General features: G+C 33.5%; 1 protein-coding gene across 2 annotated transcripts in view; it reads left to right on the top strand.

Moving 5' to 3' along the window:
• Positions 1-15605, top strand: part of LOC108195966 (serine/threonine-protein kinase ATM) — a 53643-nt gene that overhangs the window by 28978 nt on the left and 9060 nt on the right. The window contains exons 44-72 of one of the 2 annotated variants that reach the window (XM_017363003.2): positions 89-212; positions 605-748; positions 1004-1114; positions 2148-2195; positions 2285-2389; positions 2726-2812; positions 3183-3488; positions 3613-3728; positions 4764-4830; positions 4922-4996; positions 5555-5677; positions 6235-6399; positions 6475-6573; positions 7136-7287; positions 7377-7578; positions 7702-7749; positions 7850-7933; positions 9723-9806; positions 10101-10181; positions 10330-10419; positions 10569-10631; positions 10705-10845; positions 10950-11006; positions 11149-11208; positions 11396-11490; positions 11588-11696; positions 12253-12342; positions 13837-13916; positions 13995-14073. In XM_017363003.2, coding sequence (XP_017218492.1) covers positions 89-212; positions 605-748; positions 1004-1114; positions 2148-2195; positions 2285-2389; positions 2726-2812; positions 3183-3488; positions 3613-3728; positions 4764-4830; positions 4922-4996; positions 5555-5677; positions 6235-6399; positions 6475-6573; positions 7136-7287; positions 7377-7578; positions 7702-7749; positions 7850-7933; positions 9723-9806; positions 10101-10181; positions 10330-10419; positions 10569-10631; positions 10705-10845; positions 10950-11006; positions 11149-11208; positions 11396-11490; positions 11588-11696; positions 12253-12342; positions 13837-13916; positions 13995-14073 — 3085 coding nt within the window. Of the gene's footprint in view, positions 1-88; positions 213-604; positions 749-1003; positions 1115-2147; positions 2196-2284; positions 2390-2725; positions 2813-3182; positions 3489-3612; positions 3729-4763; positions 4831-4921; positions 4997-5554; positions 5678-6234; positions 6400-6474; positions 6574-7135; positions 7288-7376; positions 7579-7701; positions 7750-7849; positions 7934-9722; positions 9807-10100; positions 10182-10329; positions 10420-10568; positions 10632-10704; positions 10846-10949; positions 11007-11148; positions 11209-11395; positions 11491-11587; positions 11741-12252; positions 12343-13836; positions 13917-13994; positions 14074-15605 lie in introns of those variants that run through there. The other variant, XR_010285848.1, reaches the window with a different exon arrangement.

Below are 15605 nucleotides of genomic sequence, written 5' to 3'. Positions count from 1 at the left end.
AAAATGCTTTAAATTGATTACAAGTTTTGACGTCTTCTTAACTTCTTTCAGTAAAGTTGATGCCACATGGTAATTATTTTATGTGCAGATTATGTCAGGATCTCGTGTTGCAGAAAGCTGAAGTTGCAGAGATACTCTTCCCAAATGTTATGGTCAATCTAGCTGGAAGGAAAAATTTGGACTTTGACCTTTGTAAATTGATCTCTTCAAAGGTTTTTGTCTTGTGATTAAGCAGTATCCTTGTTCGTTTCATTTTTAGCCGTATCTTCCTCCAGCTTCAATGTTGCAAATACTTGTTTGTCTAATAAGTAAAAAAGGGAAATGACGACCAAGAATCAGTTACTATCTTCTTAACATTAATTTGATTAGTAATAAAATTTAAGGCTGTTTTGTATGCGAAAAACTCAATACTCATATAGGACTTGAAATTGCTTTAGGCACATGAATGCTTTGGGGTTATTGCCAAAAGTGTAAATAAATGCTGAATGTACATCCAAATAAGAAGTAATATATCAATTTAGTAGTTGATCTAATCTGGGCCTCTTCTATTAATTAAGAATAATCCTTCCCAGAAATAATCTTTCCCTTTGTTTGCTTGGTGTAGGTGCTGGAAAATATATTTGTTGAATCCAACGTGATGGTGAAATCGATTCAGGTGATGTTAAATGCACTTAACGAAGTGCGCCTATGTCATGTCATGGAGAGAACTGGTTCATCTTTGGTACCATCTAAGCGTGATAGTTTGAAGGTTAGTGTAGTAACTGGTCATTTCGTTAATTATTATTAGGTAGTGAAAAATTTGATCCTATACAAAATTATTATGAAATTTTCTATTTGGTAATTATCTTTAGGTGAACTGATTTGCATTTCATGTCTATTTGAAGTGTTGTATGTTTATTAAGTTTGTAGTTCAGTTCTTAATGCCCGCTGTTGTTATTTTTTTGGTTGGTTTATATTTACTCACACGAAAGCTAATACTCATTGAGATCCTTAACTTGTCAAGGGTACTGATAAGCCTTCAAGTTATAATTCAAGATCACGTTCATCAGTAAAGCTGAAGGATTCGGCTGCAACGTCTACTGACTTGGTAATATCATCATCATTGTGGGAAAAGGTCAGTACCTCGCTTTATAGATTTTGATTTTGTACCTTCAAATTACTTTGGGATGCAGAACTGCATGTTTTACATTAAGACGTAACTGCCCTTAAACTTTATAGATTCACTGCTTAATGTAAGCATATCCATTCTGCTTCTTGCCTTCCATATGTCACAGGTTCATGTTAGCTATACACGTTCATGTCGTTTTTATAGCTTAGCGAAACAAAGAAAATGATAATTTGGTTACTTCATATATAGAATATTCAGTGTTTGCTGCCTGGTACTGTATAATTTTAATTTTAATTTTTTTTCAGTGAAGAAATTAAACTGAATATGTTGATGCAATGTGTTTGTTATAGGTTTTGGCATGTTCAAGGGAAGCTTAGTCATCCTTCCCTGGACAAGGCATCTATTTTTGCCCACTAAGTGATCAATAATTTATAGTTGGGAAGTTCAAATTAATTCATCCGTAGGTAACTAACGTATCAGGACTGATGCAATCTGGAATTAACTTTTTTGGGGAATGGATGGCTATCTGCTGATATTTTATTCAGGGTTTATATTCAACTTAATTGTAGAATTTATAAAGATCATTCTACATGCACAAACACTGATCAACCAAAATAAAGATATTCGGGGAGGGTAAGATGTGCACGGACCTTAAGTTTACTCGGGAAGAGGAGCTTGCTGCTTATAAGATCCATAATAGCCACTTAATCTGACCCCTGTAAGTTTTGGAACATATGGTCATCCATCAGCATCTAGGTTGGAACATCTAAATAAAGTTAGATTCTGTCATAAAAATATTTACAATTTCGGCTGGCTTTATGTAAATCTGGAAATATATCACTTGTTGCTTTATAAGACGTTTAAATATGTACAAAAATGCAATGGGCCTGTTGTAGGTTATGATCATATTAGTGACTTCTTCTTGTAACACTTTTAGCTTTTGATATATATGACCATAAACAGTCTGTCAAGTTATATTTTATTCATCGGAAAGTTGATAGTTGTTTACAAATGCAGCTGACAAATGTATTTGTTTCAGGTTTACTGGCTTGCCATTGATTATCTTGTAGTTGCGAAGTCAGCAATTGTGAGTACTACTTGTGTATATTTTTTTCTCCTGCATACAATTAAGCATGAAAATGGTTTGTATAACTATTGAACTTTTGTATTCTGCAGAGCTGTGGCTCATACTTTACTGCTGTATTGTATGTCGAGCATTGGTGTGAAGAAAATTTCAAGTGCCTCACTTTAGGGAGCCCAGATTTCTCTGATCTTGAATTAGTAAGTTATTGACTACATATATGATGTGTAATGATGTAGACTGTTTGGATTTTGTCTCAAGGAGCATCATTTGATTCAATGGGGATGTTGATATGCCCTTTGCTAAACAGATCGTTTATGTAGCCTGCTCTGTTACATTTTTCCCACTTGGTTTTATACTGGAAGCTCCATTGATGTTAAACTATCAATGATCGAGTCTGTCTAGTAATAGTGATCATCCAAGCATGTATTATTGCCATGTGTAGATTAGCAATTAATACAACATACCTAAGATTGTTATCCTCTATATTAGATTCACTTATTTTAATAATAAAATTCTTTTTGTTTTTTTATCAGCTGCCACACCATATTGAAATATTGGTCACTGCAGTCACTCAGATTAATGAGCCAGACAGTTTGTATGGAATTGTCCAGTCATGTAAGGTTTGTTATCATTATTATATTAGTTTCACTCTTGTCTCTTCACTTCTCCCTAATTTACTTATGTATCTGTTTTGATTAATTATGGGTCAAACTAATTATTACATGGGCTGCTTCAAGGTAATCATTTTTCAAGTTCTTGAATGTTGGTTTATTCAGTAACAAGTACAAAGCTTTCATCAGCTTCAGTTACCTGATTTGGATTTGCTTTCTTTGCATTGATGCACATCTATAAATTTTTGTTCCAAAGAGAAGATAATTATATGAATATATTATTAAGTGAAATAATTTCAGAATATTAACATAATTTAAGCAAACATTCATTGAAGTTAGTTTGTAAAGTTTCATTGATTGTTCTAGTATTATATTACAGTTGTCATCGCAAATTATAACTTTCGAGCATGAAGGAAATTGGAGCAAAGCTCTTGAGTATTATGATTTGCAAGTTAGGTCTGAACCGAGTGTACCCTCCACAAAATCATTACCTGAAACTTCTCATCAAAGAGACAATTGTTCCTTCCCTTTGACTGAAGATGAGACGAAGATACGAAAACCTTACAAAGGACTGATCAGATCCTTACAGCAACTTGGCTGCACTCATGTGTTGGACTTGTATTCCCAAGGATTAACATCTCGGAAGGGACGTTTTCAGCATGATTTTGAGTTCACTGAGCTTCAGGTTTACCCCGAGACCGATACCTTGCTTGATATTAGAATCTCGGGTTCAAAATTATTATGTGTTACGCCCAGTAATAATCTTTATTTAATGCATCCTTTTAAACTTTCTTGTTTTTTAATTGCAGTATGAAGCTGCTTGGCGTGCTGGAAACTGGGATTTTTCCTTGCTTTATGATGCAGCATTGTATTGTAATTCAAGTCCACAAACTAGAAGTGATCATTTCAATGAGAACTTACACAGGTAATGATCTTCTAACTTAAATTTTGTAGATGTAGAATTCCAGTATCTGGGTTGTCAAGTTAGACTTGTATTTTTTTTTTATCTTAAAGCGGAGTAAAAGAACTGGTTCTTGAACAATCCTAAGGCAAATCAAGACTTGGACATCGTTGTTCCTAGAAATTAGTATTGCAATTTCAAGGTTCAAGCTAATTGACAACTAAATATTTGGAATGTTATCATACATTATCGAACTTGTGTTTATGTAGTATTTTGGAGTGCGTTAGGATGCAAAAGTTGTAGTTGACATTACCACTGCAGCCCCTTGCCTACCATCTTTCGTAATAGCTACAAATGCTTTACCAAATGGCGCATCGTTAAATTATTCCATAATATGTCTATGTAGAAGTGTTTAGGAGCTAATCAAGGTTTGCTTTTCTACATAAATTAATTTGTTATTGCAATTTTAGGAAACATATTTTTTATGTGTATCATGCAGTTAACGACTTTGCTTGGATTTTTTTTATTGTATATGTGATTTATATATAATAATGGTCCGCTCATCTCAGTGCATCTGATACCTTGTCCAACAAGGGGGAAACAGCAAACACATTTTCCCACCAGCTGCTTGGTAGACTTTGCTAACTTTATTAACTGACCTTCGATCTTTAATAAGAATGTGCTCTGTTGATTCAATTGCAACTGTTGATTGTAATGCCAAAATTGATTCAGTTGCAACTTTTAATTGTGATGCCCAAAAAAAACTTGTTTATTTAACGTGGCACTAGATTTACAACAGCCTATAGTCCCAGAGTTGAATTAATTGTAACTGTTGAACTTTGTTGTAATACCTAAGATATCTGATATGGACTTATGGTGTTATATTTGAAAGGAACCAAATTTACATTATCCGGATTTTGGATATTAACTTAAGTGCACTACAATACTTACAAGTTGCATGTATTCACCTGTTGTCTTGGTGTTAGCTTTTGTGTTTATGATGTTTCGGACCATTTGGTGCTCTACTAACATATATAATTTTCTTTGCTTAAAAATTAGTTGTTTCCGGGCATTACAGGAGGGGGATGTTAAAGATTTTCACTTGAAACTAAAAGATTCAAAACAGGTAACTACTGTCTCATCTAATTGTGTAATCTAGATAACAGATTTTCTTGCATGTCTGGTTAGTGACTCGAATAATTGACTATGTACAATAGGAGCTTCTTTTCTCTATCTACCATGCTAGTGAAGAGAGCACAGAGTACATCTATGCAGCAGTCGTTAAATTGCAGGTACTTATTATGACTCATGTCTTGAAGCTGTTATAGTTTATATAAACCTGGCATCTTATAGTGAGGCCAGTTAATGCTGGTGGACATAGGCGGATAACCAATATATTTGAGTGTCGTGATGAACTATTTAACTTAAAATAAATATGATTGCAGAGTATCAAGTCTTGCGCTTGTTTATATATATTTTTTTGACATGGGATTTCAAGAGACTCATTTTGGTTGCTAAAGATGGAATATTGTGTCATGCTTAAGTGGAAAGTTCATATTAGTTGCAGTTGATATTTTGCATAGAAGTGGAAAATTGGAATGTTTTATTGATTTGAAGTTTGAGGGAAGTGTTCAGAATGATAGGTAATATTAGTTGATTATTTGGAGCTATGTTTCTTCATGTGCTGACGGAATACAGGCAACTTTAAGAGAACCAAAAGAATGAGGAACCTTAAATTCCCAGTATTGAATACAATACTTTCTTTATAGTGTTGGTTATTTTTCCAGCTAGGTATTGTTCTTTTACAAGTATGTTATGTTATTATATGATCATAATCAACTGTTCTATAGATATTTCATCATCTTGGAATGGCGTGGGGTTTACGCTGGAGATCATCTTTATCTGACGAGATGGAGTATAGTACAGAGAAACAGAAGTTGTCATTGGAACCTGTGATTCCCACAACGGACCAGGTACTAATACTAACAATCTTTTTAACAGTCCTTCCTTTAAGTATAGCTATGTTGAACAGAACCTCTATGAATAAATTTTGTTTTTTTACTTTGGACCGCCGGGTGTTCTGTTATTGAAATGAACTGCTGGGTGTTCTGTTACTGAAGGCAGCGCATTATAATATGAGAGCACCCTAGATAATGGTCCCTCTGGTACAGGATAGGAAGTTCGGGTGATAGTCTGCCAAATTATAGTTAGGGTCGCTTTTCGAATTTAGTAGATTGCAGATACTAATAGATGGAAGAGGAGTAGGTAAAAGCTTAATAGTGACTGCACCATCATTGTAATCTACATATGGACCGATCTGAAAAAACAGATCTCTTTTTATTCTTGAGCTTTTTGCATTCCTCTATATTATGATGTGGATATCTTGCCCTCGTGGCTCTTTAAATTTTAATTAATCACAATGTTACGATTTGAGTATGTTTTGTCATGTGTTCGTAAAAACAAATTTATGTGTTTGCTTTTTTATTATATTATTTGTACAATGATTATTGTTTTAAAATTGCCGTTGTAGTTATCATGGCTTAATGTTGAATGGAGCTGCATATTACAAGGCTCCCAATATCATATGAATTTATTGGAACCATACATTGCATTTAGAAGAGTGTTGCTTCAAGTTTTGAGCTGTACTGACTGCAGTGTGCAGCATCTTCTTGAATCTGCGTCAACTCTTCGTAAGGTATTATATCTTCAGTTGCCTATTATGTCATTTTCTTATTGTTTGTTGTATAATGTATTAGTTATGTTTTCAAAGGGTGCAAGGTTATCTCAGGCTGCTGCAGCTTTGCATGAGTTCAAGTCCCTCTGTGCTGGCAATGGAATTACTCAGAATAATTTATACTTGATTGGCAGGGTAGTGGCTTATCCTTTTGCAAATAACATTTTTCTACGATGCATTCTGAGTTATATTTATATCCATGTGTTATTGTTTCCTGCCCTTCTCCCCATTGGACCATCTACTAAGTATATTACTTTCGATCTTTATGTGCTCCAGTGTGAATTTAATTTGTCTCGCCAGCCCTGTATTATTGGGATGTGCAGCGAGATGTTCCTTAATGAATTGTTTTATGTACTTTTCAAAGCACATCCCTTTAGCTGACTTAGTTATCTTTATCAATTGGTGTTTTGCTCGGCTAATACTAACTTATCTGCTCCATTTTAATCTTCCTTAGTTTATTTACATTCTTCGATACGATATATGGTTATTTTGGTTATGATATCTTAATATATATCAGCAATGGTTAGTTATTCAATAGTTTATGTAAATTTGCCTTGGCAGCAGCTCACAGTTTTCACTTGTAGGTTTGTATGTACTTGCCAATATTAATGCTTCTTTGAAGTTGACAATCTGGTCTCGACACAGAGGGAAGCAAAGGAAATTACAGTGTAATAAGCTTTTATCCTTATTATTTCAGATTGAGGAAGCGAAGCTTTTGCGAGCACAAGGTCAGCATGAAATGGCAATCAACCTCGCAAAGTATATATCACAAAACTACCCATCGAATGCTGGGGCTTCAGATGTATATCGCTTAGTTGGAAAGTGGCTTGCTGAAACACGATCTAGCAAGTTAGTTATAGCTTAAAATGATGAAAAGAGACTTTATAGTTGTGTATCTGTATCTCAGATTCTGTCACTTACGTGAGACTATTACGCAGCTCTAGGACTATATTGGAAAAGTACCTGAAGCATGCAGTAACTCTTGCGGAGGATCACATGACTACTGACAAAAAGTCCATGGGACGAAAAAGTCAAACACATTTCCATCTTGCTCATTACACAGATGCTCTTTTTCGTAATTGCGAGGAAATACTAAATTCTAATGAATGGCAAGCAGCATTGCGGTTGAGGAAACACAAGGTCTTGTAATTCTATGAATACCATCATTATGATCTATGAGAGTTTACATTTTATTATTTTAAGTGTATTTAAACTTTTTAGGAGCTAGTATGTTATCTTAGTAACTGTATATTTGAATTGCAGACAAGAGAGCTGGAGGCCCTAATAAGGCGGTTGAAGAGTTCATCTAAAGTAAAATGTCCTTGATCTTTGTTGATGTTGCCTCCTACTGCTAGGAAAACTACTAGTGGCTTACCTATATGAAATGATATTTTCATAATTAACATTCCAGGGGGACAAAACAGACTATTCAATAAAGATACAAGAATTGCAAAAGCAACTTTCCATGGACAAGGAGGAAGCCGAGAAGTTGCAGGCAAGTAACGAACATTCTTAATTGGCGCATTTTTGTAATGAAACAGGTTAAGTAACCATTATTGTGTTGTGTTTTTTGCAATAGAGCATTAGAAATATTTTGCTGAATAAGTACACTGAGTCATGTAAAGAGGGATGGCAATCGGGTCGGATTGGGTACGGCAAAATCCATATTTAAACCCGAAATTTTTATCCATACCTGAAACCCGAAAATTAATACCCGAACCCGATCCAAATGGATTTCGGATTGAATTCGGGTATACCCGAAACCCGAATTTGTTTAGATTGGATTTGGATTTGGATATTGAGTATATCGACCCAAAACCCGATCCGAAATCTAAAACTCAATCCAAACCCGGAACTCGAAAAAAACCCTGAATATACTATATAATATTTATACATACATACATGGGGGAGGATTCTGGTACAAACTTACAAACTTTTTTTGTTCAACACATATATAACTTGAGTTAAACTTTTTTTTAAGATATTTTGTTGAACATCCATTAAAATTGTGTTGGAGAAGTACATAAACTAATTTTTCAATGTAAGAACTAAGTTAAACGTATTATATAACCAATATTTATCTTTCTAGACCCTACCAAAACCCCAGAGGTATAGTTTGAGCATCTCTATAAATATATTCAACACAATGATAATTAATGTTCTACACCCAATGTTGAACCCCAGTTACAAATGTGTTGAATGCACGATTTATCTGTGCGTTATTTTTTAAATTATGATGTGTTTCAATAATTTTCAACATAGATACTTTCTATAACTAAGGATTAACAAATTAGGAGAATAAAAAAAATTCAAAAAAAAAATTTGTAACTTAAAAAAGTTTTTATTTGATCCTCTCCCTACATACGTATAATATAATATAATATATATATATATATATAACTTTAGAATTTTATATATATATATATATATATATATATATAACTTTAGAATTTTATATATAACTTTATTTATTACACATTATATTAAATTATATATAATATACTTAAATATAATTTTATATGCCAGGCATTATACAATTTACATATTATTGTATAATTTTAGAACATATATTTTTCTTAAAGCTAGACTAATAATATATTTAATAAAATAAAATTATAGTATAATTCAAACGGGCGATATGGTGAACAAAACATTTTCTGGTGATAGATATTGTTAATTGGGTTGATTAATAAAATATTAGTTATACATATATAAACCAAACTCATATTGTGATATAATGGTTGAAGTTGGAATACTAAAATTCATCTCCCCCTAGTGCTTCATGTCGCGTGGCATGTTCGATTTCGAGTGCTTGTAATATTTATAATTGTAAATATTCTCGGATTTCGGGTTTGGGTTTGTTTAAAAATTAAATCCATATCCAAATCCAAAAAATCAGGTTCGGTAAATCCAAAATTTCGGGTTTCGGGTCGGGTATCCGTCAGATCGGATTATTTTGCCATCGTTAGTAAAGACTTGTCGATTATACCTTTCCCCGCATGAATAGTTATTTTATGTACAGGATGTAGTGTGATATTTACTCTATCAATTCCTTATACTTAGAAATTTTATATCTCATCTTGAAAATATGTTGGCATAGTTCTGCACCCATTTTTTATTTACATAGATCAGGGAAAGAGTTGGAAAGGTCTAAACTCTCTAATCATTAGCATGGTACCATTATCCATTTTTTGGAGTATTTTCCATTTAAGCTCAAGCTGACTAGCTTTGTGTCATACTACCTAATGCGTTCATCTTATCTTGTTTGCCTGAACTTTTCGCAGCAAGACAAAGACAATTTCTTGAGCATTGCATTGGAAGGATATAAACGCTGTTTGGTCATCGGGGATAAATATGATATAAGAGTGGTATGCATAAAAAATCAACAAGTTTATTTTATATGTAAGTTTGTTGTAGTGATAGTATATGCCAGCCAATGGCCTTGAAGTGGAGCTGTTGAAAATTAAGATTACCAACTACCATATTAAAAGTGTAATCGTGGTCATGTATGTAGAATTGTTGAAACAGTATGGCAATATAGGATTGAAATTTGCTTCATATGAAAATAACTTTAGTAGTGTAATTAGTTAATCTAGTTTGACTGCACATATGCTCTTATTTTGAAGGAAGTTAATTTTCTGAACTTCCTGCTTTTTTTCCAGGTATTTCGGCTTATTTCATTGTGGTTTAGTCTCTCAACCAAACCAAATGTTGTCAGAGAAATGCTTAGTACTATTAATGAAGTAAGGAAGCATGAAAGTATTATAAAGTTATTGTATGTTTGGATTTACTTTGGTACGAATCTGCATGTTGAAGAGACAGAGAACTGTTTTTTAGTGGAATTTTATTTTTATATGTAAGTTTAACACCTTACTCAAATCCAACTAACAGGTTCAGTCTTACAAGTTTATACCTCTAGTTTACCAAATTGCCTCGAGAATGGGTGGCCCAAAAGATGGACAAGGAGCTCAGAGTTTCCAGGTATGTCTACATCTAAAGAGAACTGTTTGGCCAAAAGCAAAGCATTATGCTTCATTCTTATTTTTTTGGTAAATTTAATTGTTCAATTTTCAGTTGCAAGAACCAAGATTCTTTTTTGTTGGCCGAAATTAATGGAGTGTGTTTTGCAGTTTGCTTTGGTTTCTCTTCTGAAGAAAATGGCTATCGACCATCCGTACCATACGGTATTCCAGGTATGCTACACTCCAAGTCATACGATTATGTTTATATTGTTTATTTGGTGGAAGCTAATTCTGTTCTCTGTAGCTCTTAGCTCTGGCAAATGGTGATAGAATCAAGGATAAGCAGCGCAGTCGTAACTCTTTTGTGGTGGATATGGATAAGAAGTATGCTGCAGAAAACCTTTTAAATGAGTTATCTTCATACCATGGAGCTGTTATAAGACAGGTAAATTTAATTTTGATTGTTGATTGTTGTACTCAGTTGTCAGAGTTTGATTCTTTTCGCAGTTTTTAGTATCTATGACTTAACTGACACTTAATCTATTGTAGATGAAACAAATGGTAGACATGTACATCAAACTTGCGGAACTGGAGACAAAGAAAGAGGTTAGCCATATTGTTTATGAATTATGTTCATAATTATCAAACTCTTAGTTCAGATACAGCTTACTCTCTTTCAGAGAAAACTAACAATTAATGTAAGGATAATGTATGATCACCTATAATTAGACCATTATGTTGTCAACAGGATACCAATAAAAAGGTTACTCTACCAAGAGATATTCGCAGTATTCGGCAACTTGAGCTTGTAAGCATTCATACAATTTTTTATTCATATAAGACGACTCCTGCTTGCCTTGCCTTGCTTTGGGAAAGTGATCGAAATTTGCCAATCTCTTTGCTCCTTTTATAATATTAAAGAAATTGAGTTTCTTATCTTTTATTATGTCGGCCCCATCATTGAAGTCATGATATCGGTTGTGTTTTTTCTTCAGGTACCTGTAGTGACTTCTACTTTTCCCATTGATCATAGTTGTCAATATCCTGAAGGCTCTTTTGCACACTTCAAAGGTTTAGCAGATTCAGTCACGTATGTGTTTAAGATGCTAACGAGTGCAGTTTTGGCTTTTACCATATCATTTTGATATGTCTCTTCTGCTGACTCTTACTCGTATTAATATACTCAGGGTCATGAATGGTATTAATGCTCCGAAGGTTGTTGAATGCCTTGGTTCTGATGGTAACAAATACCGTCAGCTTGCGAAATCTGGAAATGATGATTTGAGACAAGATGCTGTATGTCTCTTAAATAATGCATTACTTCAGACTTTCCATGCTGTGTAAGGGCTTGTAAATAGCATTAGTAGATTTATATATTCCTCTTTGGGCAAATTCTAGTGGAAAAGTAAGATTAAGATGTATGATTAATACCAGAATCTGAATTTAAGTGACAGATACCGCCCTATTGCTTTTTAGTGATGCAAGTATTATCAGAAGTTTAGAGATGCTGACTGGTGAGAAAATATATGCTGGAAAGTAGTGCTAATTTTAAAGTGTAACTGTTATCATTTCAGAACTAAAGAAGAAGAATTATCCTTAATTTCTTCAATATCATGCCTTACTTTCAAGAAATATTTAGGAATTACTTATATAAAGCCATTTTTAGACCTAATAAACAGCCTATACTTAAGATATGCGCCATTGCAAAATTTATGTTGTATCTATATAAAATTATATTTATGGGGACAGCCTCTTGTCATGGGCTGCTCGTTTCGAAGTTGTCATGTGCACAATTTTTTCTTCCAGCCAAATGTTCTCTTGCAGTACTATATGTTTTGCTACTGTTATGCAGGTAATGGAACAATTTTTTGGATTAGTGAACACCTTTTTACAAAATCATAGGGATACCTGGAAACGGAGACTAAGAATACGTACATACAAGGTATACTTCTCTTCCTGAAATTTAAGGTATACAGTATTTTTATAGTGGTACCTCATAATTTTATTTTTAAGTTTTAATAGATGTGGTCGGCCACTGCATGTGTGTTACTTTTCTTCAATTTTTTTTGTATTTTTTTTTTTTTTTTGAAATTGAGAATAAATCTCACAGATATAAACTGGCAATTCACCGTGATAATTCTTTCATTCAAGAAAGCTTATTATCTAACCGTCGGACATGCATGATGACCGGGGAAATTTAGACAATAAGACTTTAATGTCCGAAAAGAAAATCCGTCTTCTTCCAAGAGTCCTGAAAATAAAACAGAGGAAACAAGAAGAATATAAGTCGATATATATAACAGATTATATATATTATAAAAATAAAAAATAAAAAATATATCCAATAAATAATTATTAACAAAATCATGTGTATATGCATGTGGTGATAAAAAAATTCACACAATTATGATAAATCATAATTGAGACAATTAAACTCTTAATTAAGGCACAATTAATAAAATATTAACGCCCTTAATTAAGACACAAATAACGCCCTCAAATAAGGCACAATTAACATCCTCAATTAGAGGCACAATTTACGCCCAATAAGGCACAATTTACGCCCTCAAGGCACAATTAACGTCATTAATTAACGCTTTCCTTTCTGAACTCGGATCCCGTACTGATCAGAATGCCGTCGCCGCAACCCTCAGCCATCACCGCTAAGCTATCTCTCCCGCACACCACCGCAAAGAGGACAATGACCATCCGAAGTATATCCATCCACAAACACAAGCAAGCCCTCTAGTTTCGCTCCTGCAACACAACACAATACTCCTTGTTTTTTCCTGTTTGATCCATCTCCGCAATGTCCTCACTCCGATGACAAATTCTCCGACCACCGGCATAACATAGATTAGTTAATCAGTGATATAATAAAACCAAACAGAGTAGGCTCATTTGAAAATCGAAAAAATTAAAATAATAAGAGAATTGATTGTACAAACCACGCCGATATCACTAGCGGTGGAAACCGAGAACTTCTGATCGGAAACATAGTCTCTAGTGAGCCTATCGGTGGCCTTTTCAATTTTCAATTTTTTTTTATTTTTTTTATTTTTTTTTTGTATTGATACATCTTTTGCATTAGAAATAGTATTTTTACTTTTTTTTGGTTCTCCGGCATGTATCTGCCTTCAGTTTGACAATTATTGGATAGCTGGAAAGCCTGTGATAAATTATGACGAGTCTTTCACATGATTTTCGATTATATTTTCATGTGTTTTTTTAGTGTCCTATGTTTGATGAGTCTTTCACATGATTTTTCGCTTATATTTTCATATGTTTTTTTAGTGTCCCATGTACTTTATTCAACTTCACAAACAAGATTTCATGTTCCTTACTGAAAGCTTCGTTTGCTTATTATTTCTTTTTAGTATAATATACAGTAAGACTAAGCTGGCATAAATTTGTTGTGATACTTTCTTGGAGACAGGTGGTTCCTTTCACACCCAGTGCCGGTGTTCTTGAGTGGGTAAACGGCACTGTACCTCTGGGGGAATATCTTATAGGGAGGTCAGTCAATTTGCTTGTCTTCAATATTATAAAAAAAATTTATCATATGGTGCCTTGTCCTTAATTATTGTTTTGCAGCATGCGTAGTGGAGGTGCCCATGGGCGCTATGGAGCTGGTGACTGGACATTTCTCAAATGCCGGCATCACATGGCTACGGCAAGTGATATACTTCTTTCGATCTCTGTGCCTTTTATTGTTTATTTTATGATTCTTGCATTTAGATTTTGAGGTCGTGGACTGGAATAGTGTGGTTGGTCTGGTCTAAGCACATGATTACCAATATGCATTGTTATTGAGTCGACGACTAGTCGACGATTAGTCGCCGACTAGTCGCCGAGTCGGTGAGAAATATTAGTCGCTGAACGACTGGGAAGAAAAGTCGACCCGTGGGTAAAACCCGATCCGACCCGGTCCAAAACATAGTTAAACCCGACCTAATTACGATTATTTAACCTATACTTACCGTGTTCCTGCTGCAAACTTCGTCAGCGCGAACTATTCTCCGGTAAGCTTCTCATTTTCTCCTCTCTCTCTCCTCTTCTCTCTTTCTCTCTCTTCGTCTCACTTCTCTCTCTTTTTTTCATTTTCAATCGCCCTGTTCGTATGTATATACACACGGTCGCGTGTATATATTGTGGGTGGGAAGTCGTACAGGTAGTACGTCTGTGACATGTACTGCTTTTTGATTGTTTTTTGATTTTTTTTTAATATTTTACTTTTCAAAATTAATTCTAAATTCTAATTTTATGTAAAAACATTTATTTAAAACGTTTTTAATATTTATTCTTTTATCCTTTTTTTCTGAAAAACTATTTTAATTTTATCAAGTTTTATTATATTAAAAACGTTTTAATAATTATTTTTTATTTTATATTAATTAATTTTTATTCATATTTTTTCCAACTTTTATTTTTAAAAATTAAGTTATAGTTTTATTTTACTTAAATTTTATTTATTTTAAAAGTCCAATTTTATTTAAAATGTTTAATAATTATTTTTATATTATTTTATTCATATTTAATTTAAAAAATATCATTTTTAATTATTTTAATTCATATTTAATTTTTTACAAGTATGGTCCTGGACAGTAGGTTCATGCTCTGTTTTTCTTTTTTTCTTTACATACTCTGTCTTGCTCTGCCAAGCATGTGCTCAGTTTTTCAAATAATAACCTACGTAGCTTCTACCTGCCCTGTTTCTATACACCATCTGCTGCCTGATGAGCATTATGATAATTCTAAAATAAACCTGCAATGATTGTAAATTTTGGTATTTGAACGTATTGTCTCTTTCCTATTTGAAATATTGAATGATGTATTTTTATCTATATTATATAATCCCTACTATATATATATATATATATATATATATATATATTCCGACTTGTCGACTTATTTCGACTAGTCGGGCGACTTGTCGACTAGTCGATTCCAAGGCATCCGGGCGCCGAGGCTCGACTTGTCGACTTAATAAGCATGCCAATATGTATATTAGCTATTATCGAAATACAAACCCGCTAATCACATAACTAGCATTAACAATTTGTGGCATTTAATATGTAATCATTTTGCTTCCCAATGTTGAATTCTTTCTTATATTTATTTTGGCTGATCCAATATGTGATCTTAGTTACATGGTGAAAACTATAGAACCTGAATCTGCAACATGCATTTTCCACTGTATCCATC

Source organism: Daucus carota, chromosome 7, assembly GCF_001625215.2.
Source record: "Daucus carota subsp. sativus chromosome 7, DH1 v3.0, whole genome shotgun sequence".
In the NCBI taxonomy this organism is placed as follows: domain Eukaryota; kingdom Viridiplantae; phylum Streptophyta; class Magnoliopsida; order Apiales; family Apiaceae; genus Daucus; species Daucus carota.
This window is presented reverse-complemented; position numbering and strand designations above follow the sequence as displayed.